Raw genomic sequence first — 25,676 nt, forward strand, 5'->3', positions numbered from 1 at the left:
AGGTGACTTTAAACTTTTCTCTGGGCTTTGGTGTTCTGCAGTGGTGGAATCAATGGGTGTATATGGTAGAGTCAGAGATTTTGCCTACATGCAGCCCGTCAGCTAACCATCTGCTGTTTCATGGCTGCCACAGAAGCCCAGGAACCGCTGAGCCAGAGACGAAGGACATAGCACTCAGCACAACAACCAGCATGAAGTGCACATTTGTGTGGCTTCCCCTAGCCCACCCCCAAGTCCCAAATGTACTCTTGGTGGCATGCAGCTAGAGAATTGACATCACTGCCCAGGAATATTCCCAGCCTAGGAAACTCACCACTTTGATAGTGAACAGAGCCAGCCTGCCCCTGACCCAGGGGGAGGTGTTCCCTCTTCCTTCGAAGCAACTCCAGGCAAACACAACCCTGAGAAATGGTCTGAGGAAGGAGCTGTTAGTGCTTCGTGTCCTCAGTATCGCTGTGAGAGCACCCAGGATGCTCAGGGCTGGGATGGCTTGCCTCTACTGGTACAAGGAAAGCAGTACTGTTGCCCGCCAGCAATCCCTGACAATTCCCCCTAGGAATTTGAAGTCCAGGGAAGTGTTGGGGGCTCTTCTCCTTGGAAGTTTGTAGATGACTGTCCTTCTGCTCACCTGGCATGAACATTGGTTCTTCCAGGGGCCGCCTTGTGCTTGCATTATCTGCAGGTGGTTTTAAACTTGATTCTTGATTCTTTGGGAACAGAGGACTTTCGGTCTTATATTTATTTGGGGGCCAGCTATTTTATCTGGAAGGCCGTGAGTTTGTTTTTGTTTCTAGGTTATTTACTTTCTAAGACTCCTTGAAAATGTCCAGCCACATGTTGAAGATCACCCACACTGGCAATTTCCCACTTCAGTTTCTTTTTCCGACTAAGTCCCCTACTTCAGCCTACTTTCTGGAGGGACCCAATCATTGATGACACCCTCTGAGTGGTGCTTCCAGAGGCGTGCCCATTTCAGCCTGTTGTCACTGACCAGCTAGACGTGTATAAAAGCAGTTCTGGGTTTACTGTGGCTATGGAACTGTCAGTCCTCAAAAGATTAGAAAATACCTAAGAAACTTGGTTTGGGACCTCTCCAGACACCTAGTGGATGTGTCCAGCAGCTGCCCCAGAGAGGGGCTCCCAGTGACCCTCGCATGCTTAGGAGTCTGTCACTGCCAAGAAGCCATGTCATTTCTACCTGTTCCCTTACCCGGAGGGGTGTGGACACTTGCTCTGGAGAATCCAACCCCGCCATCCAGTCTGGGCCTGTGGGGTGAGCTAACTGGTCAGAGTGGGGAGGGAGCAAGCCAGCTCTGTGGGCCCAGCATCCCCACACGTCCAAGTGCATGTGGACCATGCCAGCTCCCAGCCCCTTCCCACCATGGTCTGGCCACAGGACAAGAGTATGGCAGGGGTCCCCAGTGGTCCACGCCCAGGAACAGGGCCTTCAGAAGCCTCCACCCTGGCCCCTCTAGCCCTCTCTTATGTCTTCCCCTCCTCAGAGACGGGCAAGTGCCTTTCTCGGGCCAAAGCTTCACCCTGGGCCCAGCTGTCCTGCAGCAAGGTGGGAGGTGTGGAGAGCTGCTCCCTTTCCTGCCCAGCCCACTCACTCTTCGTGCCAGGTAACCTGAGGCCATCCTCAGGAAGGGATTTCGGGGTGGGGGTGGGGGAGGGGGCTTCCTTCCCTGGGGTCCTGCCCCTGTTCCCTGCCATTCTCCAGGAAAGAGCCCAACCTAGGAGGCTCCCTGGCCCTGATCACCAAGTGAGCCTGACCCACTGTCTGGCTCCCTATGGGCCACAGCGTTCCTCTCAAATGCAGCGGGCTTGTTCCTGCCCAGCTACTTACCCACAGCAACCACTCTGAGGCCTCCCCTGATCTAGGGGGTGCTGGAAGGGAAGGGCACCTGAGTCCACCTCACCCCTGGCCTCTCTGCAGACTCAGAAAACAGCTACAGCCTGAGCTGCGGCGTCCCGGGTCTCCAGGGCAAGATGCTACAGAAGCGCAACAGCACCACCTCCAGCACTGGCCCCAGCTGCTCAGGTAGCCCCCTTCCCGGCCCGGCCCTGCTGCACAAACCTGGTGACCCCTGGACTTGGCATCCAGCACCACACTGGGACAACAGGGAGGGGCACCGCCTAGGGAAGAGCTTCCTGGCCTGGGGCCGGCCCAGCGTGGCCCAGGAGCTAGCGAGCTGAGAGCAGTACTGAGACCTCCAGCCCACACTCCGTGCTCCGGTGTCTCTGAGGTGCGAGGACTCCACAAGCTTCCTCAGAGGGAGCTCGGTTTCAGTGAAGCGAGTCGCATCTGCTGTGACCACAAGGTCCCGGAAGTCCCGAAGGCAGAGCACGCTCCCATGGCCTTTGGTGCCCTCCAACCTCCATCAGTGGTCAGCGCAGCACAGCCAACTCCCCTGCCAGCAGGAGCCGGAGGGGGTGTCTTCAGCAGCTTTTCCTATTCCAGAAGTTAAATTCAATGACATGGGGGCATCCGTGTACACCTAATGCATACCGGATGTGATTCTGAGTATCTGCAATTATCGGGTTCTTCCTCCATGCAGTTGTGATTTGTTCTTGGAGGGAATCAGCAGTTCAGGGTATCTGTCTTATTTCGAGATTCTCGCTTCCCTCTCTGTTCTGCCCCCTTTCCTAACAGCGTGAGCCATATGAGCTGGCCTTGGTCACGGGGGAGGAGATGAGAGGCCTTCCTTTCCTCCTCCACGGTAGACCCCTGGCTGCATGGCCGCTCCATGCTCCCACCTCTATCAGGCCATGCAGGAGAGGAATGAGGGAGCAGGGTTCCCCCAGCCCCCGCACCCCGCGGGTGTGTCCCACTGGCAGCCCCCTCACACTCAGGCACTCCCTCCATGGCCCCCAAGCCCCACCTCCCCTCTGCCCCCAGGAGAGGCCTCCACCTGGGGGTATTTGGCCTTTCCCCAGGTGTACCCGCCCCCATCAGGCAGAAGGCCCGCTTCAAGATCCGAGACGCCAAGTGCCACCTCCGGCCCCACAGCCGGGAGCCAGCGAAGGAGGCCCTGAGGCAGCTGCTGCTGGGTGAGTGGGCTGCCATGGTGCCAACCCACACAAGGGGCGGTGGGTCCCTGTGCCTGAGAGCTGGGACCCCGGGGCCCAGAGGGACCCGGTTTCCAAGGACGGGGCCCTCTCTTCATCCTCACCATCATGGTCCCTGAGCCCCAGAATCCAGGCCTGGAGCACATCAGACAGTGGGGGTGTCCCTCGGGAAGAAGCCCAGCATTGGAGTGGAAGATCTGGGGCCCTCAGCATTCCAGGGCCCATCGTCCCTGCCCCACCCAGAGTTAGATGAGCTCCTCCAGGGCATAGGCTGTGTGTGCAGCCTGTGTCCATAAGGCCTCCCAGGACTCCTCGTTCTTGAACAAGGGAGGCTAGGAAGGGCATTCAGGCTGGAGGGTAGCACAGGGAAAGCTCGATGAGAAGGGAAAGCTCTCCTGGAGACACCCAGAAGAAGAGTGTCCCAGCTCTGATTCTACAAAGATCCTTGAACACCTTAGGATTCCTCCCCAAAGCTAACAGCGCGGCCCTTAAGCCGACCTCACCTGGGCCGAGCCCACTGAGCTGAGCTGCACAGCACCACTAAGAAAGTACATGCAAGCCTCCGTGTGCAGTGGTTTGGTGCACTCAGAGGACTGGTGCAGGACCCAGCTCATCCACTGACCCCTCATGAGGCCTTGAGCCAGCCTGGCCTCCAGCCTCAGTTTCCCTGTCTGCACCACAGACTCTTAGGCAGAGCAGGAGCCCTGCTGATGGTAATCTGTGTGCAGGGCTCAGTAGGACCCTGCTTCCTGCCCCATGCCACTTTTGCCAGAGTGGTCCCTTCTTTGTCCAGAAAACTGCCATCTGACCTTTGTGACCCTCAAATGCGACTCCTCCAAGAAGAGGCGCCGTGGCCGAAAGTCCCCATCCAAGGAGGTGACCCACATCACAGCGGAGTTCGAAGTGGAGATAAAGATGGAAGAGGCGTCAGGTGCGTGAGGCTGCGGACGGCCTCAGGGAGGCAGGGATCCGGGAGGGCTGGCAGGGGTCTGCGGGCATGAAGCTGGGCAACCACCTGAGCCGTGGCTACCAGAGGTTGAGGCCAGCCAGGCAGTGGGGGAGTCAGGGGGTCGGTGCCGGGTCCTTAAAACAGCTGCCTATAACCCAGGATGGAGAGGAGGCCCAGGGCAATGAGAAGAAGGGCTCAGGGACCCACAGTGACAGCCCCACAGCCCCTCTTTGCCCCTCCTCACCGGCCTCCAACGACGAGAGCCTGGAGGGGCTAATGCCTATAGAGTTTCCAGAACAATCAAACCAAGGGCCTATCTTTCCCAGGTTCCAGAAGGCAGCCTATAATGCTGGCTTATGTTTCATATGAATGCTTTCCTTTTGGCTACAAATGTTGAGTTGTGACAGAGGAGTTGAGATCCGTCAACAGATGTGTGCTGTGGGTGCCCAGCCCTGGGCACTGTGGAAAGAGGGGACCAGACCAAGGTTCTCATGCTGGCTGCACTCCCAGCCGAGGGAAGGCAGACACACATACAAACTACCCAGTGCTGAGGGAGACACCAAGAAGAGTGGGGAGGATGAGAGGAAACAGGGCACCGAGCTGAGATGTCTCCCTAAGGGTGGGGCTCAGAAAGTCTTCCCAGAAGAGGCACCATTTGAATCAGGACTTAAAATCAAAGTTCACCAAGTGGAAGAGGTGGTGGGAATGGCAGGGGAATAGAATAGGCAAAGGCACGAAGGTCAGGTAGAATGAGATGTGCTCGGGAGGCAGTGAGCAGGACGGGGTGGCTAGAATGCGGAGTTCACAGTGGGTGTCAGAGGACTGGGGGTGAGGGGTGGCGAGGCTGGCAGGGGCCTTCCCATGAGAGGCCTCAGATTCAAGGCCAGAGAGCTGGGCATTATGCTGGGAGCAGCAGCAGCCTCGAGGGTGTTAAGTGGCAGGGAGGAGGGCCCGTCCGTGAGCCGTGCCCTGGGAGGTGATGCGTTGTGGCGTTGGAGGCCTGGTTCCTCCTCTGATCCGCAGTGTGGCCTTGAGCAGATCTTACCTCTCAGACCCTCAGTCTCCTTGTCTGTCAGATGGACGCCACAATGGTGCCTCGGCCCGCGGCTGCCGCGAGAAGGTGCCCTGGGCAGACAGCCGCCTGGCAGAGGGGAAGCTCAGGGAAGAGGCAGCTCCGAGGGGGTTGCGAGTCACCATCCCTCCCGCCCCTGCAGACACCTGTGAGGCGGACTGCATGCGGAAGCGCGCCGAGCAGAGCTTGCAGGCTGCCATCAAGACTCTGCGGAAGTCCATCGGCCGGCACCAGTTCTCCATCCAGGTCGCAGGCACAGAGTACGCGATGGCCCAGTGGCCGGCCAAGGCCCTGGAGGGCCAGGGGGCGTGCGGCACAGGCCAGGTGTTACAGGACGGGAAATGCGGTGCGTCCCTGCCCATGGCCACTAGGATGCCCACTCGGCAAAGCTTCTCTGCCCTTCCTTCCACGGGTGGCCTGGCTAAGCAGACACATTGGGAGGGGACAGTGAGACACGGAAGAAGAAGCACAACTGTGCTCCTCACAATGGCTGTCATTTGAAGAGCACTCCCCTGATGCCAGACCCTGGGCAGGGCTCTTGATGACAAACATTTGCACATGTGACCCTCCCCACAATCCTGAGGATGGGTGGGACAGGAGGAGCACAGGCCAGCACGGCCAGAGTGGAGGGGCAGGAGGGGCACAGGGACTAGTCTGTGTGACTAGAGAAGGCTTCCCAGCAGAGGCAGCATGGGAGCGAGAGCAGAGGAGGAGCAGAGCAAAGAGGCACGTGAGGCCGGGAGCCAGCCGGGGTCCAGGCCAAGGAAGCAGGTGACTTGACCAGAGAGCCCCAGGAGCTGGCCTGTCGAGAGCAGATAGCTCTCGAGGCAGCCCGAGTGGCTGCCTGCAAAACAGACAGAACCCGTGCTCTGATGGGGTTTACACTTACCGGGGAAAGAAGGCAGCCAGTGAGCAAGCAAGCACACCCACAGGCCCGATAAGGCACCGCATCAGGGCTGTGCAGACCACGGTGCTACTCTGGGCCGGTGGAAGCCACAGGAAGGTCCCAAGCAGAGGAGCAACCTTCTCGCTGTCTCATCAGGGGAGGGCTTCCGCCAGTGAGGACCCAGGAGAGGAGGCCAAGCGGGAGATGGGGGAGCCTTGAACGGGGTATGGGGGTCTGGGTGCAGGACAAGAAGGACCGAGACACATTGAGAGCACTTTGGAAGGGTGACGAGGAGGACAGAGGCTTTGAGGGCAGCTCCAAGGGCCACTGGGCAGAGGTGGCATCATTTTCTGACCTGGGGAACTTGGGGAAGACAGAGTGCTCTGTTTGTGCTGGTTAGCTCAGACACGTGTGAGTCATTCCGTGTGAGGATGTTGAATGGGTGGTTGGAGCCACCAATCCGGAGCACAAAGCATAGGCTGGGCCAGAGAGACAAACTGGGGAGCCAGTGAAGAGGAGGTGTGGGGGATGGAAGGACTCTGGCTCAAGCCGTGGAGCGGGCATCGCAGGAGGCCGTGGGCCTTTGTGGTGTCATTCTTTTATTTTTGTCTTTTTAAGATTTTATTTATTTGAGAGAGAGTGCATGCACACAGATGGGGGGTAAGGGGGAGAAGCAGACTCCCCGCTGAGCAGGGAGCCCAATGTGGGACTCGATCCCAAGGTCCTGGGATCATGACCTGAGCCCAAGGCAGATGCTTCACTGACCGAGCCACCCAGGCACCCCTTTCTTTTATTTTTAATAGCTTATTTTGAAATCATTTCAAACATTCAGAACTAGCGCCAGGCAGGACAAGGAACTTCTGTGGTTTCTTCACCCAGGTTCCCCTGGGTACTGCCTCCTGCACTGGAGGTTCATCCCACCCACACACCCCATTCTGGCTCCCCCACTCCTTCCACAGCATCCATGTCCTGTCTCTCCAGATTCCTTCAGTGTGGACCCGTCCCTCGTTCCCTCCCCTCCTCCCCTGTCCTCCACTGTCCCTCACTGCTGTGGGATGACCCTCAATAGGGCTGTGTACCACATATCTGTGACCTGCGGGATGGGTGGGAAACCCACGTTCTCTACCTTCCTTTTCCTTCTGCGACTAAGGAGAGTTTATACCAACATCCTGCTCCTCGCCAGACACCCACCCCCCACCCCCAACAATCAGTGACAACTCCCACCAAAGCACCCACCCCTGCGGCAGTTCCTGGACCGTATTCTGTTCCTGCCAGCCCTTGTCCCTGTGTATTCGTTAGCATTCTGGAAGAACGAGCTTCTCCCTCCCCCATCATCTCTGAATGTACCTGCACATCGCGTGTTTGTGTCAGTGTGGGCTCAGATCCTCCCCATTTTAGCAAGTCCTCCCCCATCAGGCCAGTCCCACATCCTTTGGACAAGCCCCACCCCCCATCACTCACTGAGGTGTCTCTGGCACCAAGTGGTACTCTCCCTGCCCCAGCCTTTGCCATCAGTCAGGGGCCCCTGGAGCCCCAGAGGAGGAAGATGAGTAGAAGCCAAAGTGGGGTACTCACTGCCACAGGAGTGTCATTGCTTCCAGGCTCTGTCATTGGACAGGACTAGAAGGTCCAGGTGCATAGTATACTCGGGGGTATTTATGTATATTTGCAGATCTACAGGCGGTGCCTAGGGGTGTGTGTGTGTGTGTGTGTGTGTGTGTGTGCGCGTGCGTGTGTGTGTGTGTGTGTGTGTGTGTGTGTGAGATAAAACCATGCATTCACATCAATGCCTTCAGTTCAATACCTCAGGGTCCTTTCTAACCTCTCCTCTATCCATGGTTCTAAATTTCTTCTCCAGAGAAACATTTGGCTCCCTTCCTCCTCCTTTCCTACTCATCAGTTGGCTCATTCACTCAGTGCTGCTGCCCACACTGGCTGTCAGGCTTTCCTGCCACCGGCTCTGTTGCTCCCCCACGCCCCTGTCACTCCTCCATGCCCTCTGCACCGCCCCATGTCCTCAGATGGCAACTCCAGCACAGGAGGAAGGAAAGAAGAGGGCAGGAGAGCTGGGTTTGGACAAAATGCCTGTGGATGTCCAGGAAGCCATTGGTACCCAGGCAGAGGGGTCAGGGCCGGAGGGCAGGATGTCGAGCAGCTGCAGCCAGGATGCGGCATGAGACACCAGGGTCAGGCCTCCAGGCTCTTTACAGATGGCTGCTGCCTTGCTCCTACCCCCAGCACTTCTGAGATGGCTCCAGGCACGAGGGACGTGCTCTCTCCGGTAGGACAGAGCCTGGGTTTGAGGAACCAGGGGGCAGACCACCCGGCCACCACTCCCCACCTCTGCCACCAGCAATCTCTCCACTTTGCCTCTGCAGTGGCCTGTGGGCCTGGCACCCACTTCAGCGGAGAGCCTGGCCAGTGTGTGCCATGTGTGCCGGGGACCTACCAGGACAGGGACGGCCAACTCAGCTGCACGCCGTGCCCCAGCAGCGATGGGCTCGGCCTCACCGGTGCCCGCAATGTATCTGAATGTGGAGGCGAGTACTGGTCCCCCCCGGAGGGAGGGGCCTATTAGGGGGTGGGGGGCCCAAGGGTACCTCCTGTCTCTACTGAGGTCCCCAAGGCAGAGGCCGAGCACCTCGGCATATTCTGTGGAGCTCACTGCCATTTGCAGAGCCTGCTATGACATCCAGGCTGCTCCACTCCCAGAGGGCACTGCCGCCCCACCATCTCTTTGTGCCAGCAAACGGGGCTGTGGTTAGTGCTTCTGAAAATTGCAGCAAACAGTTTGGAAGGGACTTTACAGTTTAAAAGCACTTGATCATTTACTAGTCAACTACTCCCTATAATGGAGGCCCGCGGTGCTTTATGGTTCACCAAACACATTACATTGCATGGAGCACCACAGTGTCAAAAGGCTTTTCAGACTGTCCCATATAGTTGGCAGGAACTGTACTCTACGACAAGAACTTTACAGTGTGCCCTATGATGGTTTGGAAAGCCCTTTTTCAGTTTTGCCAAGCATAACTTGGTTTGCAAAGACCTTTTCCATTTACTACCTCACTTAACCACATCAGTGAAACGGGCTCACGGGCCCACCCATGGCCTCTCTTCCCAGGCCATCGTGGGGACCACCCGAGAATGGGTGGGGAAAGGTGTGCCTGTGAGGGTGGGTGGGTGGGATCCTGAGGACAGTGGAGACCACCAGCCAGCCTCCACTGGGATACAGAAGAGCTCAGAGCCCCGCCCTGAGTCTGCAGGCTAGCTGGCCGTGCCCTCCAAGGGTGTGGTCTCTGCCCTTCGTGGGCATGGTGACAGTTTGAGAACAGAGAGTAACCACTGATAGGAACAGAGAATCTGGGGCCTGGGCTGAGAGGGCACTCAGCCCACCCCTCACTCCCTGCCAGAGCACCCAATGCACCTTGACTTTCAGCCTCCCTTCGTCCCGGCCAGGCCCTCAGGAATGTCACAGACCCCCCTCCCTCTGCTCTGGTGCAACCCTGCAGATAGGGCAGGTCAGCCTGGAGCTTGCCAGGCCCAATTCCTCGCATAGAAGGCACGGTGTGACCTGCCCCCAGGAAGGAGCCCCTCTGAAGTAAATGACCCCTCCAACCTCTCCCCTCCACATGTAGAGTCCACACCTCTCAGCTCGGCAGCAAGGCCACTTGCTCTTCAGCCCGTAGCCCTTTCTGCTAGTGGGAGAGGCGACGCCAGGCTTTGTGCAGCCCAGGCTTCTTCCCACAAGTCCTCACACCTGCCCCCACCATCGCCCCCAGCCTCAGGGCCCTTGGTGCCCTTCCCCCAGGGCCGTGAGGGTTGAGAGCAGGGTCTGGATGGAGGCGCCCCCTCCTGCCAGCCTGAGCCATGATCTCTGACTTCCAGGCCAGTGCTCCCCAGGCTTCTTCTCCCAGGATGGCTTCAGGCCCTGCCAGGCCTGCCCGGTGGGCACGTACCAGCCTGAGCCCGGGCGCACAGGCTGCTTCTCCTGCGGAGGGGGGCTGCTCACCAAGCATGAGGGCACTGTCTCCTTCCAAGACTGCGAGACAAAAGGTGAGTGGGCTGGGCTGTGCAGGCACGTTTTCCCTCAACTCCTCTCCTTTCCCGAGTGGCGAACCTCCGAGGGCAGAGGAGCAGCCTGGAGCCACCAGGCAGTGGGCACTGGTGACCAGCACTGTGTCACACACTAGGACAGGACGACAGGGTTCCACACAAACCTATCCGAGGGTCTCAGGTAGGAGAGCAAGGTGGGCACTGTAGTTACAGACAGGAGCTGTGAACCTGGCTAGCAGGAAATTTGTTTAGGGGGTGAGGGGGAGAAATTCAGGGGCTTGGGGCGAGGTCAGACATCTCTCCTCACCCGGAGACCTCCCATCGGGGCTGTGGGGGTCCAGCCGTCCAGCCGCACCTTCCCTGCCACAGCCACCAAATCCCCGTGGTGAGCCTGCCTTCCCTGCCACATGCTCCTGCCCTGCCAAGGGCCTTTGGGACAACTCTTCCCACCTCCTGACCCTGATGATTCTTGGGAACAGACTACTCTGAAATCTCCCTTCTAGAAGAGAGAATTCCAACTACTCTCCAGTTCCTGCCAGGATTTCTCCTCCTTACTGTGAACCTTGTAGAAAGAGTGTCTGGACTCCACTTCCTCTCCCCTTGCCTTCTCACGAGCCCCACGAGTCAGACTGTCACCCCCCTGCCCCCAGGCTGGAGCCAGGTTGGTTCCCAGCCTGTGTCTCGGGCAGCCCCGTAGCCCCAGGCCTCACTCAGCCTCAGTGAGTGGTATAGTTGGGGTCCCCGGCCTGGGTACTCTAGAGTCTGAATAGAAAGAGCATCCAGTGACCCCAGTTTCTTCCCCAGTGCATCCTCTGTCCTGAACTTGATGCTACACCCTCCTGCCAGGGAATAGCCCCGGGCATGTCTAGCAAGTACCTGTCATGCCACATGGCCAGAGTCCCTCATCTTTGCCACACAATGGCCCCCCAGTCCAGGTCCTATCAGTTCTGTCCTGCCAGGTGCCCAAGGAGACCTTGGAGTCGCCCTGGGTGCTCTCTCTGTGACCTCATATCCAGTCTGTCTGCAGCCCCTGCCAGCTCCTCTGAAGGATGACCTCTCACCACCTCACTGCCAACCCCCTGAACCAGGCCACTGCCACTTGTCCCAACACCATCCCCAGAGCCCACTCCCAGAGCAGCAGGCAGGACCATGGGGTCCTCCCCAGTTTCCTCCCCGGTGCATCCTCTGTCCTGAACTTGATGCTACACCCTCCTGCCAGGGAACAGCCTGTGTCTCGGGCAGCACCATGGCCCCAGGCCCCACTCAGTCTCAGTTAACCTCCCCTCACCTGGTAGTTGAGTTCCCCGGCCTGGGTACTCTGGAGTCTGAATAGAAAGAGCATCCAGTGACCCCAGTTTCTTCCCCAGTGCATCCTCTGTCCTGAACTTGATCCTCTGAAACTCAGAGCAAAGCCTAGCATGGCCTCATCCCCATGGCCTGTGACCTCCCCTCTGGCCACACCTGGCACCCACACAGCCCTCTTTGGGCCTACCCTTGCCCTCCCTTCCCCCGGATAGCCTCCCAGCCAGCTCCAGGCTGCTCAAGCCTCCCCCGAAAAGTCCCTGCACCTTTTGAGCAGCCCATGCCTGGCCTTACAGCATTCCATGCCCCATTAATGCCCTTGAACACAGGCACCCACGCTACATCAAGCAGCATTACCTCAGGAGTGGGCCTTTGTCTGCTGAGCTTATGGCCCAGCTGGGTGGGGTGATGAGAAGTTGCTGAGCAGTAGAGAAAGGCCTTGAACTCGGCACTGAGACAGACCTAACAGGCAAGGGGAGCCCTGGGGAGAATGCCCCCTGCCCTTTCCCACCTGCACCCCCACCCCACAGTGCACTGCTCCCCGGGCCACCACTACAACACCACCACCCACCGGTGCATCCGCTGCCCCATTGGCACCTACCAGCCTGAGTTTGGCCAGAACCACTGCATCACCTGCCCGGGCAACACCAGCACAGACTTCGACGGTTCCACCAACGTCACACACTGCAAAAGTAGGTGCAGCTTCCCCCACAGCCAGGGAGCTGGGAACGGGGCTGGGGAGGGGGTGGTTGTTGGGGGTGGGATAAGCCCTCACCCCACACAGTGTCCCCAGGACCCCAGGGACTCGGCTCTGCTCTAGCACATCCGCACACCTCCTCAGGGTAAGACGATTTGGGAAATAGAGACCCCAGGCCTTCATTTAGCAAGTCATCTGCACATAACAGACAGGATGCTGTTTACTTTAGATATTTTTTTAAAGGCTTTATTTATTTACTTATGAGAGACACACAGAGAGAGAGAGAGGCAGAAACACAGGCAGAGGGAGAAGTAGGCTACATGCAGGAAGCCTGACATGGGACCCAATCCCGGGACCCCAGGATCACACCCTGGGCTGAAGTTGGCACTAAACCACTGAGCCACCCGGGCTGCCCTTTAAATATTTTTAATTCATTTTTCGGAGTCCTTTGGGACAGATGTTCTGGTATTGTACCCTTCCTGTATTCAATTTCCAGCCAGTTATCCCTTCCCTGGGCTGCTGGTCACATTTGGAACAGCCCAAAGGCCCAGGAAGGGGACCTAATCCTAGAGGTAGAAGCCACCCCTCTTCCCCCAGGGTGTCCCCTGGGGCTCGTGGCCTGTGGGGACAGAAGGGCAGGCACAGTGGCAGAGCTCCACAGAGACAGGTTTTAAATGTCCTCAATGATTTAAGAGTGGAACGAAACCAAATAGAATGGAAACTTCTGGAAGATAAGGTAAAAATGAAATGTTTCCCAGAAATTTTGATGTGAGGAGTTTTGGAAATGAAAACATATAAAAGTCTATATAATATTTCCGTTCAATTCTCTTGGCAAAACTAAGGTAACTTCCTTTGTAAGGTTGAGGCTAGGAACCATTTAGCTCACAAAGATGTCCCATTTGGCCTCTTCGGGGTTACGCAGTTTAGCTAAAAATGAGAAGAAAGGGAAGCAGGTCTCTTTCCTCACTGTGCTGCTGGCCTCTCCCTGAGCCTCCCTGCTCAGCGGGGAGGGCAACCACACTTCGCACCTGGCAGGAGCTCCGGGAGCCGGAGTGCATGGAGGGAAAGAGCAAGTGGGGGTCACTAGGCTTTCCCACTGGCTATGTGCAGGAACAGGGTAGGCAAGGGAGCTGACACGGGCCGGGGGGTGGCCTGTCACAGGGCACCCTGTGGGAGCACGACCCTGTGAGCAGAGTGGCCCAGGGCCAGGCTGGCTGGTGGGGAGACAGGCTGAGGCGCCCCCCAACACAGCAGCCTGAGCAGGCCTGCGGGCCCCCGTGCCCACAGACCAGCACTGTGGCGGCGAGCTTGGTGACTACACAGGCTACATTGAGTCCCCCAACTACCCCGGCGACTACCCGGCCAACGCTGAGTGCGTGTGGCACATCTCACCGCCCCCCAAGCGCAGGATCCTCATCGTGGTCCCTGAGATCTTCCTGCCCGTTGAGGACGAGTGTGGCGATGTCCTGGTCATGAGGAAGAGCGGTACGTGCAAGTGGAGGTGGGGGGCTGCCCAGGGGCCCCCGTGGGGCCCTCTGACCTGGAGGGCTCTGTGCCAAGGGGCAGCAAGCGTGGGGCATACCCTGAGCATGGGAGCCAGGGCCGAATTGGGTCCAGCATTGGTGCTGACCACAAGCTAGTCTCATCCCAGGTGTCTGGCCTGTCCTGCCCCACCACCCAGGGTGAGGCCTGAGGAGCAACCCCTGCTCCGTCTGCCTCTTGCTCCCTCTGAGGCTCGGGGGCCAGGGGCCCACCTGTGCACACACACAAGGTCCCCAGGGTCAGACAGCCCTGTCCCTTCCCCTCCGTGAGTTCCAGCCTCCTGACCTGTCACCCCCGTCAGGGCGTTGTGGTGGGACTACAGGCTGTGAGCTACGGGCTGGCCCTCAGCTGTGGGCAGGGACAGGTGTGTGCCCAGATGGCCACAGCAGCAAGAAAGGGGGGAAGGCCAAGTCCCTCCAGGAACCAGGTTAAGTCCTTATAGCATGTGCCAAGGCTGGGGGACCCCACTGCTGGTGCAGGGCCGTGGTGCCCCGGGGAGCCCACTCCGAGCCAGAACATTTACAAGGAGGCGGACAAAGGCACACCTGCCCACTGGGGTCTGGAATGTCTCTGAGGCAGAGACTGAGCAGAGGAGAGAGACACTGAGGAGGTTCTGTCCACTGTGTTCCCCGTATTCTTTGTTCCTATGTGCGAGCATCACCCACTCACTGTGGCTGATAAGCCTGAAAGCCTGAGGCCAGAAAGGGCAGGGCGCCAGCCAGGATCCCACAGCCAGTAGAGCCCAGCCCCGGCCCATCTTCCCCGCCGGCTCTGCCACCAGCCTCCCTGGTCCCCAGTGTCCCCTCCACCATCAGCCCACAGGGTTGAGCTCTAGGGGGACTGGGCATGGGAGCCGGGCAGCTGACCCGGTGGAGAAGCATGCAGCCTGAGGGGGAAGGACAGGGCCAGCTGCAGCTGGCTGCAAAGATCAGCCAGCTGCTCAGCCCCTCTGCTCTGCCCCCAGCATCCCCTGCGTCTATCACCACCTATGAGACCTGCCAGACGTATGAGAGGCCCATTGCCTTCACCTCCCGCTCCCGGAAGCTCTGGATCCAGTTCAAATCCAATGAAGGCAACAGTGGCAAAGGATTCCAAGTGCCCTATGTCACCTACGACGGTCAGTGTGGCAGCACTGTGTGCCCGGCCCAGGCTGGCCCTGAGGACACAGAGGGGACAGACGCACACAGGGTGGGGGTAGGGGGCACAGACGAGGGAGCCATGAGTGGTGTCCGTGGCCTTCAGCATGACGTACTGCCCGAGCAGGGTTCTTTTTTTTTTTTTTTTTTTTAGTTTAATAGAACCGAGCAGGGTTCTGAGGGTTGAATAGGAGTTTCTAGCTAGCCAAACCTCGAGGGAAACAGTTTGGGTGGAGGATACAGAGATTCAGAGACAGAAGTGCCTCTGGCCAAGGTCCAAAGCCTGAAAGTGGAGCAGGGGAAGGCAGAGGCTGAAGGTGAGGGGGAAGCAGGCAGGGTCTGGAGCCTTCACCTTCCTTCCTTCCCCGCCGGTGGGTTTCGCAGAGGACTACCAGCAGTTGATAGAAGATATTGTTCGCGATGGACGGCTCTACGCCTCGGAGAATCACCAGGAAATTTTAAAAGTGAGTGATCTGCTCTATGGAAAAGGGTCCCGTGTGATCCCAGGATGGTGGCCTGTGGTGGTCAGGGCCATCCCTGTGCTCACCCCCACCCCCAGCCCCCAGAGAAGGGAGGGGAGGAGGGGGGCAGGGCCTGGATCCAGGGCATCTGTCCTTGCAGACCAGGAGGGCTGAGATCAGCTCCCTGGCGGGGTCACGCTCAGGACCTGGCACCTTGTCTTTAGGCAGGTTCTTCACCAGCGGCCAGCCTCGCTCCCTTCATCTGTGAGAGGCGGTGGTATCTTAAAGTCAATAGAGTCCGCCCTCACCTCTGGGACTGCCTGCCTCCTCGTCTTGCTCATGGCCTTGAGAAGCAGAGCCGCCTTGTCACATAGGGGGCCCATGGCCGTGACACAGTAGGCACTGGCCCAGACCCAGGGATCGGCTTGGGTCCTGGGGAGACAGCACCCCCAGCCTGGCAGCTGACGTGGACAGGGCCAGAGCAGGGCTGTCAGGTACCAGCTGGGTGGCCCTAGGCAAGCCTTCTGAGAAACAGGGGTGGCTCGCAGGGTTTGTGTCTTTCAGCCCCGGGGTTGGCACACGCCTGCACATAGTAGGAGGTTTGTAAGCAGAGAAGTTTGCCCCGATCCTGCTGCACCCAGGAGGAGATCTGGAGGTTTCTGAGCCCATCTGGGTCATGGGAACCGGAGGGTGGTGCGGGCCTCTCCCCCAGTCAGTCCTGCAGACAAGACGGACTCTCCTCCTCACCACTCCCCTGCTGCCCTGGCCCTCTGCCCGCAGCTCCACCCTGCAGCCAGGAGCATCTGTGCAGCACTGGAAGTGTTTCCGTCACTTAGGACAAGACTGGGCCAGTGAGGCCCGGCTGGGTGTGCCCACCTCCTGCCTCTGAAGCCATTCTCAGGCTTCTGTGCTCCCTCTGCTCCCTCGCCAAGACCTCTCCCCAGTGAAGGTCCACCTGTCCTGCTCTTAGTGTCAGCATCCCTCCTCTGGGCAGGTCACAGATGCTTAGAGTCCCACATGGCCCTCCTCCTTGGCACCTGCCAGCACTGCGGTTAGCTGTGGTCTGGGGTTATTTGGTCACCGGCCTCCCTCCTCTACCCCAGGTAGAGGAACTGCAAGGGTTCCTGCTGGACAGTCTGTCCCGGCACGTGGAAGGAGCTCTGTGAGTGTTTCTCAAGGGCAAGGGAGAGAGTGTGCCTCCGAGTCAGAGCATGAGTGTGCACCAGGATGGAGCAGACCCTGGACAGCAGATGTGGCCAGAGTCTCTGTGTGACACTGAGGCATGGTGCAGACAGCCTGTGGCCTGCGCTCACTGCTTAGACCCTGCCCTGGGCCCTGGCTGTGGGCTGTGCTCTGTGCACTCATGACTGCAGCTCATCCTCCTGTGGAGAAGGGGCCTATATGTGCAGCTGAGATAAAATATTATTAGAACACCAAGAGTTAAGACCAATAAACTATTAAAAATAAAAAAAAATGGGGCTCCTGGGAGGCTCCATCGGTTAAGGGTCCAACTCTTGGTTTCAGCTCAGGTCTTGATCTCAGGGTTGTGAGATCGAGCCCCACATCGGGCTCCCTGCTCAGGGCAGAGTCTGCTTCTCTCCCTCTCCGTCTCTCTCAGTCTCTCTCTTCCTCTATCTTCCTGTCTCTTCTTCTTCCTCTGCTCCTCCCCCCAAATCATATGTGTTCTCTAAAATAAATAAATCTTCTTAAAAAAAAAAAAAAAAACAGGGATCCCTGGATGGCGCAGCGGTTTGGCGCCTGCCTTTGGCCCAGGGCGCGATCCTGGAGACCTGGGATCGAATCCCACGTCGGGCTCCCGGTGCGTGGAGCCCGCTTCTCCCTCTGCCTGTGTCTCTGCCTCTCTCTCTCTCTCTCTGTGTGTGACTATCATAAATAAATAAAAATTTTTAAAAAATTATTAAAAAAAATAAATAAATAAAAATAAAAAACTGGGGCACCTGGGTGGCTCAGTGGTTGAGCATCTGCCTTTGGCTCAGGTCGTGATCCTGGGGACCCAGGATCAAGTCCAACGTCAGGCTCCCTGCATGGAGCCTGCTTCTCCCTCTGCCTGTGTCTCTGCCTCTGTGTGTGTGTGTGTGTCTCTCATGAATAAATAAATAAAATCTTTTTTAAAAATTTCAAAAAACAGTTCATGGTGATGAGAGTCTGTGGAGTCCTGAGACCCACCAGGCAGCAGTCTCTTCCTCCTCCCCCGTCCTTGCAGACACCCCTTAGGCCTGGCCCCACCCGCACCCCCGGCCCCCCTTGGCCTCACTGTACGCCTCACCATGTCTTCCAGGACAAGAAGCTCATCAAGGCCCTGTTCGACGTGCTGGCACATCCCCAGAACTACTTCAAGTACACAGCCCAAGAGTCCAAGGAGATGTTCCCACGGTCTTTCATCAAACTGCTGCGTTCCAAAGTGTCCCGATTCCTGAGGCCCTACAAATAACGTGCTAGAGCTGCCCTTCTCGGGGAAGGCGGGTATCCCGACGGGGAGGGGAGAGGCCTTCCTTCCACAGGAGAGGCTGGGAGCCGGCTCCGCAGGCCTCCACGCCGCCCTGGGAAGTCACCCTGGCGTCCGCCCTAAGGAAACACTGACCAACCAGCCCTTGGGGCTGAGCCGGCGGCCAGGCAGATCCCCCCTGGGAAAACACTGTTCCAGGCGGCTTTCCTCCCTCCCTCCCTCCCTCCCTTCCTCCCTCCCTCCCTCCGCCTGTTCCATTCCTGGATGGCGCCCTCTCCAGAGCTGCACGGGCGGACCCGCCTGGGCCAGGACACTCTGTGCCGCAGCGCAGCCAGGCCCCGGGCAGAGGGCACCTGTGGGAGTAACTCGCTGCCTCGCCTGGCGCCTCGGGAGAGGGGAGCGAGGCTGCCTCTGCCTCCAGGCAGGCTCTGGGAGGCATCATCTGAGACAGGAAGTGGGGCTGTGGAAGGAGGGGTGCAGGAGGGTCTGGGGAGCTGCGATAAGCCAGTGTCTGCACCTGCAGGCCTTCGGCGCCCCTCACTCCTCCGGCCACGGGCCCGGGACACAGGCGCCGTGTGGTGGGTCTCTAAGGATTCTGCAGTGGGGCAGGAAAGAGCTGCTAGCGGAGGAAACTGTAGATTTGTGCTTTCCCTTGATAGAGCATCTAATTAAGTACTATATATATATATATAAATATAAATATAAATATAATATACTTCTATTTGTGGGTACTTTAGGAAAATCCTCTGTAGTAACTGTAAATATGAATTGCAAGCCCACCTCTTCCCTCACGAGCTGTTCCCAGCACGCCCGTGTGATTAACCCCAGCCCAGGTGCTTGCCACCTGCTTCCAGGGGGCCGGGAGCCCGCAGGATGGGGAGCGGACAGCTGGTTCTGGCTGGACACGCTCTGGAGTGCAAGTTCTTTGGGAACCGGCTCCCGTGCTTTGCTGGAGTGTCGTGGGTGGAAGGCAGTTTTCCCGTGGACTCTTCCCCTGCTGACCCTGGGACTGAGACCTCAGGGTCCGTGCTGTGGCCTCTGCCACAGGGAAGCAGGCCCTTTCCCACGGGAGCCCAGGCTGTGGCAGCACGAGAGCCCTCAGAGGGCAGCAGCCCACCCCTTACCTGAGCAGAGAGGAATCCGGGCGGGGAGGGCAGGTGGCCAGCGTCAGGAGGCCTGGACCCAGAGCAGCCTTCTGCTACTGTGCCACGCTGCGTTCCTCTTACCATCTGTCTTTAAAGAAGAAAAGTCCAAAGTCTGACCTAGTTGCATGGTGTCCCCCTCAGCCAGGAAGCCAGTGCCCGAATAAAGCCACAAAAGACCCCAAAGCGCGGAGTCCTCGCCTGCTGGCCGCTGCTGGCCACCGGCTGTGGGACGTGCATAGGAAGTGGTCTGTATCTTTACCGTTAACAGATGTTCCAATTTCCAAGAAACATGGGAGATTCTTAAAGTGAACCCCAGGTGCCTCTAGGCTGTCTCCATCCCCTGCCCCCACACCCGGGCTGAGCCACGGGCACGGGCACGTTGGAGTTTGAGAACTGTCCTAGCACATTGCAGATGGTGACGCCTGAGGACAGGGAGTGGGGCCTGGAGGTCGATGGCCAGGCGAGCCCGGACGATTTCACAATCCAAAACAGGGCTGGGAGCTCAAGAAGTCATTCACGGCCCCTGCCCACATCAGCAATGGCCAGTCCCCAGTTTGACCAATGCCGCCACCAATGTCCGCTGACGTGGGGAAGGGGCTGCCCCTAGTGGCCAGGTCAGTGTGAGCCGTGAGCCCTGTCTGGTCTGGTCACAGGCCTTCAGGGCCAGCCGGGCCTACAGAAAGATGCCTGTCTTCCCTCCCAAGCTCGTCCCCAGTAATTAGACGAGTGTCCTCTCGAGTGGCCTCCAGCCTCCAGCAACAACCATGGGGGGGGGCGGGGACAGAGAGGGAAGCGTTCTAACCCTTCTCGGACACTTCCTGCTGCCCCTCTGGGTGGCTTCTGGCAGTTGCCACCCACAAACCCCACTAACCCACCGGCCCTTCCAGTGGGAGCCCACCCACGTCCCTTGGCTCTCCACACTGCTGTGGCCAAACCTGCCCGGTGTTCCCCCAACAGAGCAGGACAGACGTGGGGCCCCTCGCTCTTCACAAGTACAACCCCAGTTTGCCAGCTGCCAACACCATCACCATTCAGTCCTCCTCCACCCACCCTGTTAAACCACCTCCCACACCATGAGGGGTGCTCCAAGTTCGGGAGTGGGGTCTGTCCCTAATTTCTAGGTCATCCCTGAGCCCCACACTGGGAAATTTAAGGGTCCCATGTGTTAAAGCCACAGCTGCCCCCAGTCATCGGAGCCCAGTGGCCTTGGGAGAGCTCCCTAGACAACCAAGCACGTTTGTCCCTGTTTCCATGTCGTGGAATCTGGTGGCAGATGGGTGCCCATGGAGCCAATGGAGGTAGAAAGGACTGGGCCCAGATAGGGCAGGTCCCCAAAAGGAGTCCTGAAGAACAGAAGCCCAGGCCAAGGATGTGGATGTCCCATGCTCCCCGAGAGAGGCTTGAGATGCAGAGGGGCCGAGTCAGAGGGGCCCACCGCACTCGTGGATGGGGCATTGGCCTTGAGCAGCCACAGCCACAGCCCCATCCCAGCCACCGCCACCCTCGCCTGGCATGGACCCTCAGCAGCTGGCCGGTCAATGAACTCCAAGGAAAGAGCGAAGGGACAAGCTTCTGGACACAAAGCCTTGCCCAGTTGGCCAGGACTGAAAGGTGGGTGCCAGGGCCCAGAAGTCCTGAGGAGCTTGGCTGTGCTCCCAGCGAGGCATGGATGGCACTGGGGCGACGGGGGAGGCCTCCGAGGATGGCGGTGGAAGACAGAGGTGCCTCGCGCCCCTGGCAGCTGCTGGCTCTCTGCTTCCGTGGATGCGCACCAAGGAAAAGAAGAGAATCTGGCTGCAAGGTCCAGAGGCCAAGCTGGGCCCTCAGGGTGAGCGCTGGGGTCAGCTCACCTGCCGGCCCGAATCAGGCTTATTTTTCCCTGGCGACACTCTTGCCTTAGCCGGAGCCTGGCAGCTGTGCAGTTGTGCTCTCTCTCCCTCCCTGGGCTCTCCAGAGTCTCAGACTCTGCCTCCGCTGCTCACCCCAACAGGTGGCCTTGCCAGTGGTGGTGACCGCGCTCTGCCCAGCTCTGGTTCCCCGGGGAAGGCATGTGCCGGCCCTTCCTCACCTCCGTGGAGACAGAACTGAGGAGGCCGTGGGACCAAGGTGGTGGCCTCAGACAGCCTTCCCTCCTGCCGTGCGTTGGTTTGGGACATGTAGATGAAGCAGAACCGTAACCCAGGCCAAAAAGTCACCAGAGAGCAGTGGCCCCAAGAGCCCGATTCTGAGAGCCCTAAGAGAATTTCTTTCCTTCAACCTCTTCAGCCCCATGTTTCCTGGCTGCGCCCTCGTTCCCCCAGGGACACAGCCAACATCATCCAGTTTCCAGGACAAGAGGCCCCAGTGTGCGCTGGAGCGAGAGCAGGCGCCTAAGTGACATTTGGGGGGTTGGGTCATCATTCAAACACCTCCACCCACCCACCGCCCTCAGCAGGAAAATAAGATCCTGAACTAAGTTGGGTCCCCACCAAACTCCCTGTGTGCCAGGCTCCTGGACAGGAGGAGAGACCACAGCCTTGGGGCTGACGGAGTCCCCGGGAAAGCCCCCTTGGTCACAGGGATGAAGGTGATGGAGGCTGGCCCGGGGGACAGAGCCCGGTGTTCCTCAGAAGGCAGCCCTGTCCTCCAGCGCCCGCCAGCACCCCAGGTGGGGACAGAGAGAGCAGGGGTCACCGAAGGGGTCCCAAAGCCCGTGTCCTGCAGGAGAAGCTGCCACGGACGTGACCACCTCCCTCCACCAGCATAGAAAGAAAGAGTCACAGAGAAGGGCTCAGCTGCCCTGCCCGGGACCCAGCGCCAGGACCCGCCCAGAACACTCCGTGCTCCAGAGGGGGGGCCTTTCTTGTGCCCCAGAGACCCCGGCTGAGCTTACGTCCTCTACTGGATGCCTGGAAATGTAGTCACCCTGGTCAACTGCATCCCCATGGAGGGAGGCCCCTTCTTCACCAAAGATACACGTGGTGGCGGCTCAGCCCCTCTGACCAGGGTGACAGCACCAAGCCAGCATCATTCAGGACCAACATTTGCCAGCCCCCGGCGTCCGCACAGAGGCCGAACAGACAGCTCCCGGCCTCCCGCAGCTGCCTCTGGAGGCGCTAGTGCTGAGCGCCTGCTGTATGCCAGACACGGGGGGTGGCTGGAGCCGGAGGCCACCTTGCTTGTTGGAGAGGGTGTCGGGAGGGGGGCAGGTGACCCCAGGCCCAGGCGCCTCAGGCATGGCCCCAGGTTCCCTCCCAGCACCCCACGCAGGTGGCCCCAGGGAGCAGGAGCCTCTGTAGCCCCTGGACGTGGTAGGCCTCAAGCCTGAGGCCCCCAGGCTCTGGGGGACCCTGGTGCCAGCCCTCAAGCATCCAAACAAGCCATCCTCTCGGCCCCGCGAGGTGAGTGCAGCCTGATGCCTCTTGGGTGTGGAGGGTGAGACTCCAGGGCCCAGGGACGTGCCCAGGGCCAGTAGCTGGTGGTGCTGGGAAGGAAACCCGAGGAAGGACATGTCTATGTATGACACATCGGGATTGGGAAATGCAGCTCCCGGCCCATGGAGCTCAGGACAGGCAGGCTGGTGCCCTGGGGAGGAGGGAGGAGGGAGGAGCAGCACGTGTGGGCTCCTGCCCACCCCTCCCTCGGGAACCAGCACTAAAGACCCAGAGGAGGCCTGGCCTCTGCCCTCTGCCCTGCGTGGACAGGTCACGACCATTCAAACTCCGGCCTGCGGGGCAAGCTGCAGCCTGGAGTGCGGTGGGGGGTGGGGTGTGCGTGGGGAGTGGCCCCCCAAGCCTGCAGCAGGGTGGACACGTGCACCCCCGGCTGGCCCCTCTCACAGTCTCCAGCACACAGACACTAGACAATTCTGGGGTGGGGGGGGCTCAGCAGACAGTGTGGTGAGCAGTAGGTGAAATGAAAGCTCACAGGTGCCCAGGACGTTGCCAGTTCAGGGGCCACGCGGATCCCCGGGGAAATGCCTGATTTCGCTGAGATGGGAGCCTTTCAGCCTGAGCAGAAATGGGATATCTGAACACCACTGGCAGGGGACGAGGGGGGGGGGGGGGGCGACGGGGGGGGGCGACGGGGGGGGGGTGAGGCCCAGAGAAGGAGGAGGGGAGCAGAGAGTTGGGCCCTTGCCATCCCACCCCCTGACCCCCCAAAACCCCCCACCACTGGTCTCCACTCTGGGTTCTCTGAAGGCGGCGCTGTACTCTCTGGGCACCTTGGCAACCACTCTGTCTACAAGAGCGACAAATACCAACACAATCCTGTTTTCCTTTTAGTTGCCTCGAATATTCAAGGTTTTTCCTCTCCATCATGTTCATACATATGCATGTAATTAAACATTTGTGGAAATCACTTTAATAATAAACAGGAAATGAACCTAAATACTGCTCCTTTCTCTCATTCATCAGAGGTTACGGGAAGGGGAAGAAAGGTACCTAGAGTCAGAAAAAAAAATTTTTTTTTCAGACCTTCCTTGGCTATTAGTTGAGTAAAGGAGCTACAGTAAAGCTTCTAGAAGGCAAAGCAGTGGGTTTGAGATCTGCATGTGAGGAGCACCCAAAGTTGGGACAGGAAGGAGGTAGGTCATCTCAGGCTCCAATTCCACTGCTCCTCGTGACTGGATGCTCCTCTACGCTGTGGCTTTCATCTCGGAGTCTCGAGCACCTTAGGCCTCAGGACCTGGGATCCCTGGAAACTGAATGCCCAGTCGATGCCAGGTGTGCGCGCACCCGTGGTTGTGTTTCTCTGGGACTCATGCCTTTCATGAGATTCCAAGAAATCCAGAACACCAAAAAGGCTACGCTTCTCGAAAATGTGGGGGACCCTCTGGCATCCTGCACTCAACAGGAGAAAAAACAACTGTATAAATGATATTAATATTCCAAATAACGGACAGTAAACAGCAGAGTTGTTTTGCTTGTTTGTTTTTCAGGTTAACACAATGATTTGAAAGTCTAAGGAGGGCAGCCGAGGTGGCTCAGGGGTTTAGCGCCACCTTCAGCCCAGGGCCTGATCCCGGGGTCCTGGGATCAAGTCCCACGTCGGGCTCCCTGCATGGAGCCTGCTTCTCCCTCTGCCTGTGTCTCTGCCTCTCTCTCTCTAATAATAAATAAAATCTTTGAAAAAAACAAACAAAAAAAATAAAAGTCTAAGGAAATTCCTGGAATATGCCCAAAAGAATTGACAGGAGGGTGTCAAGGCCATGTTTCTACACCCATGTTCCTAGCAGCATTACCCACAATAGTTAAGATAGAAGCAGCCCAGGTGTGTCAGTGGATCAGTGGATAAACACCACGTGGTCTGTCCACACCGTGGAGCAGGATTCAGCCTCAGAAAGGAAAGATGCTCTGACACCAGCTACAACGTGGATGAACCTGGAGGACATGGTGCTGAGCACAAGAAGCCAGTTAAGACAGAGCAAATACTGATTCCACTTACACAAGTTCCCTCTGATACAGTTTTTGAATGTAGGTTTGGTAGGGTCTGGAGCCGATCGCCAAGAATTTTTTTTTTCCTTAAGATTTTATTTATTTGAGAGAATGAACATGAGAGAGAGAAGGAGCAGGGGGAGGGGCAGAGGGAGAGGGAGAGGGAGAAGCAGACTCCCCATTGAGCAGGGAGCTCAACGTGGGACTCGAACCCAGGACCCCAAGATCACGACCTGAGCCCAAGGCAGACGCTTCACCAACTGAGCCACCCAGGTGCCCCAAGAAAGAATTCTTGAGACGTCCTTGGTGCAGAATGGTGCTTTTAGTAAAGCATGTGGGCAAAAAGAGAAGCTGCAGTCCCAGGATTGTGAGGAGCAACTGATTATATACTTTGGGGTGTGTATGGGGCCGGAGGGGGGGGGAGCGGAGTAAAGACACAGGAAGTTTTAAAAGGATTTTCATATGCTAAAAAAGACCCACAGGATACCCAAGGCCTTGCTATTGTCAAACTAAGCTTGTTTTTCCCTCTAGCAAGACATTAACATTAAGATAGTTGGGAGTAAAAAAAAAAAAAAAAAAGATAGTTGGGAGTTTCCCTGCAGGAAGGTTCTACTCTGCTCCTCCAGTACTTGTCAGTGGGCTGCAGATTACTAAGGACGTTTAGTTTTATCTACGTTCCTTCTGCCTTCATCAGGGGCCAGGGGCCAGGGGAGGGGAAGTTGTGTGGGGAGATGGAGCTTCAATGGAGGGAGATGAAAAAGTTCTGGGGATGGGTGGATGGTGGTGACAGTTGTAAACAATGTGAATGTATTTAATGCCACTTAATTGCATTTTCTTTAATGATTAAAGTATTATGTGTATTTTACCACAATGTTTGAAAAGTCTAAGAAGCAAACAATGACACCCGCTGAGCACCAACACAATGGACGTTTCTACCACATTTCCCCCAAAGCTCCCGTAAAAACAGGCCCCAGGGGCACCTGCCTGGCTCAGTGAGTGAAGCATCCCCCTTCGGCTCAGGTCATGATCCCAGGATTCCCGGACTAAGGCCTACATTGGGCTCCCTGCTCAGTGGGGAGTCTGCTTCTCCCTCTGCCCCTCACCCCACTCATGCTCTATCACTTTCTCTCTCACAAATAAATGAATAAAATCTTTGGGGGGAAGGGCAGCCCCAGTGGCTCAGCGGTTTAGTGCCGCCTTCAGCCCAGAGCCTGATCCTGGAGACCCGGGATTGAGTCCCACGTCGGGCTCCCTGCATGGAGCCTGCTTCTCCCTCTGTCTGTGTCTCTGCCTCTCTCTCTCTCTCTCTCAATCTCCCTCTCTGTGTCTCTCATAAATAAATAAGATCTTTATAAAATAATAATTGATTAATTAATTAAAATGTGATATACAAAAACAAGGCCAGGTTGTCGGTTCTCATCATAGCACCGGAGGTTCTAGCCAGGACAATTAGACAAGAAAGGAAAGAAGATGTCCAGGT

General features: G+C 57.8%; 1 protein-coding gene across 2 annotated transcripts in view; it reads left to right on the plus strand.

The window, feature by feature from the left end:
• The window catches only part of SCUBE1 (signal peptide, CUB domain and EGF like domain containing 1), a 135,712-nt gene extending 117,583 nt beyond the window's left edge, over positions 1-18,129 (plus strand). For both annotated transcript variants that reach the window (XM_072742738.1, XM_072742739.1), the window contains 12 exons: positions 1,503-1,622; positions 1,937-2,041; positions 2,938-3,051; positions 3,863-4,000; positions 5,233-5,436; positions 8,355-8,516; positions 9,862-10,029; positions 11,862-12,023; positions 13,316-13,513; positions 14,535-14,687; positions 15,091-15,170; positions 17,467-18,129. In XM_072742738.1, coding sequence (XP_072598839.1) covers positions 1,503-1,622; positions 1,937-2,041; positions 2,938-3,051; positions 3,863-4,000; positions 5,233-5,436; positions 8,355-8,516; positions 9,862-10,029; positions 11,862-12,023; positions 13,316-13,513; positions 14,535-14,687; positions 15,091-15,170; positions 17,467-17,619 — 1,757 coding nt within the window. In that variant the 3' untranslated portion in view covers positions 17,620-18,129. The remainder of the gene's footprint in view (positions 1-1,502; positions 1,623-1,936; positions 2,042-2,937; positions 3,052-3,862; positions 4,001-5,232; positions 5,437-8,354; positions 8,517-9,861; positions 10,030-11,861; positions 12,024-13,315; positions 13,514-14,534; positions 14,688-15,090; positions 15,171-17,466) is intronic.
• Positions 18,130-25,676: the final 7,547 nt, after the last annotated feature.

This window comes from Vulpes vulpes, chromosome 16 (assembly GCF_048418805.1).
Source record: "Vulpes vulpes isolate BD-2025 chromosome 16, VulVul3, whole genome shotgun sequence".
NCBI classification, from domain to species: Eukaryota; Metazoa; Chordata; class Mammalia; order Carnivora; family Canidae; genus Vulpes; species Vulpes vulpes.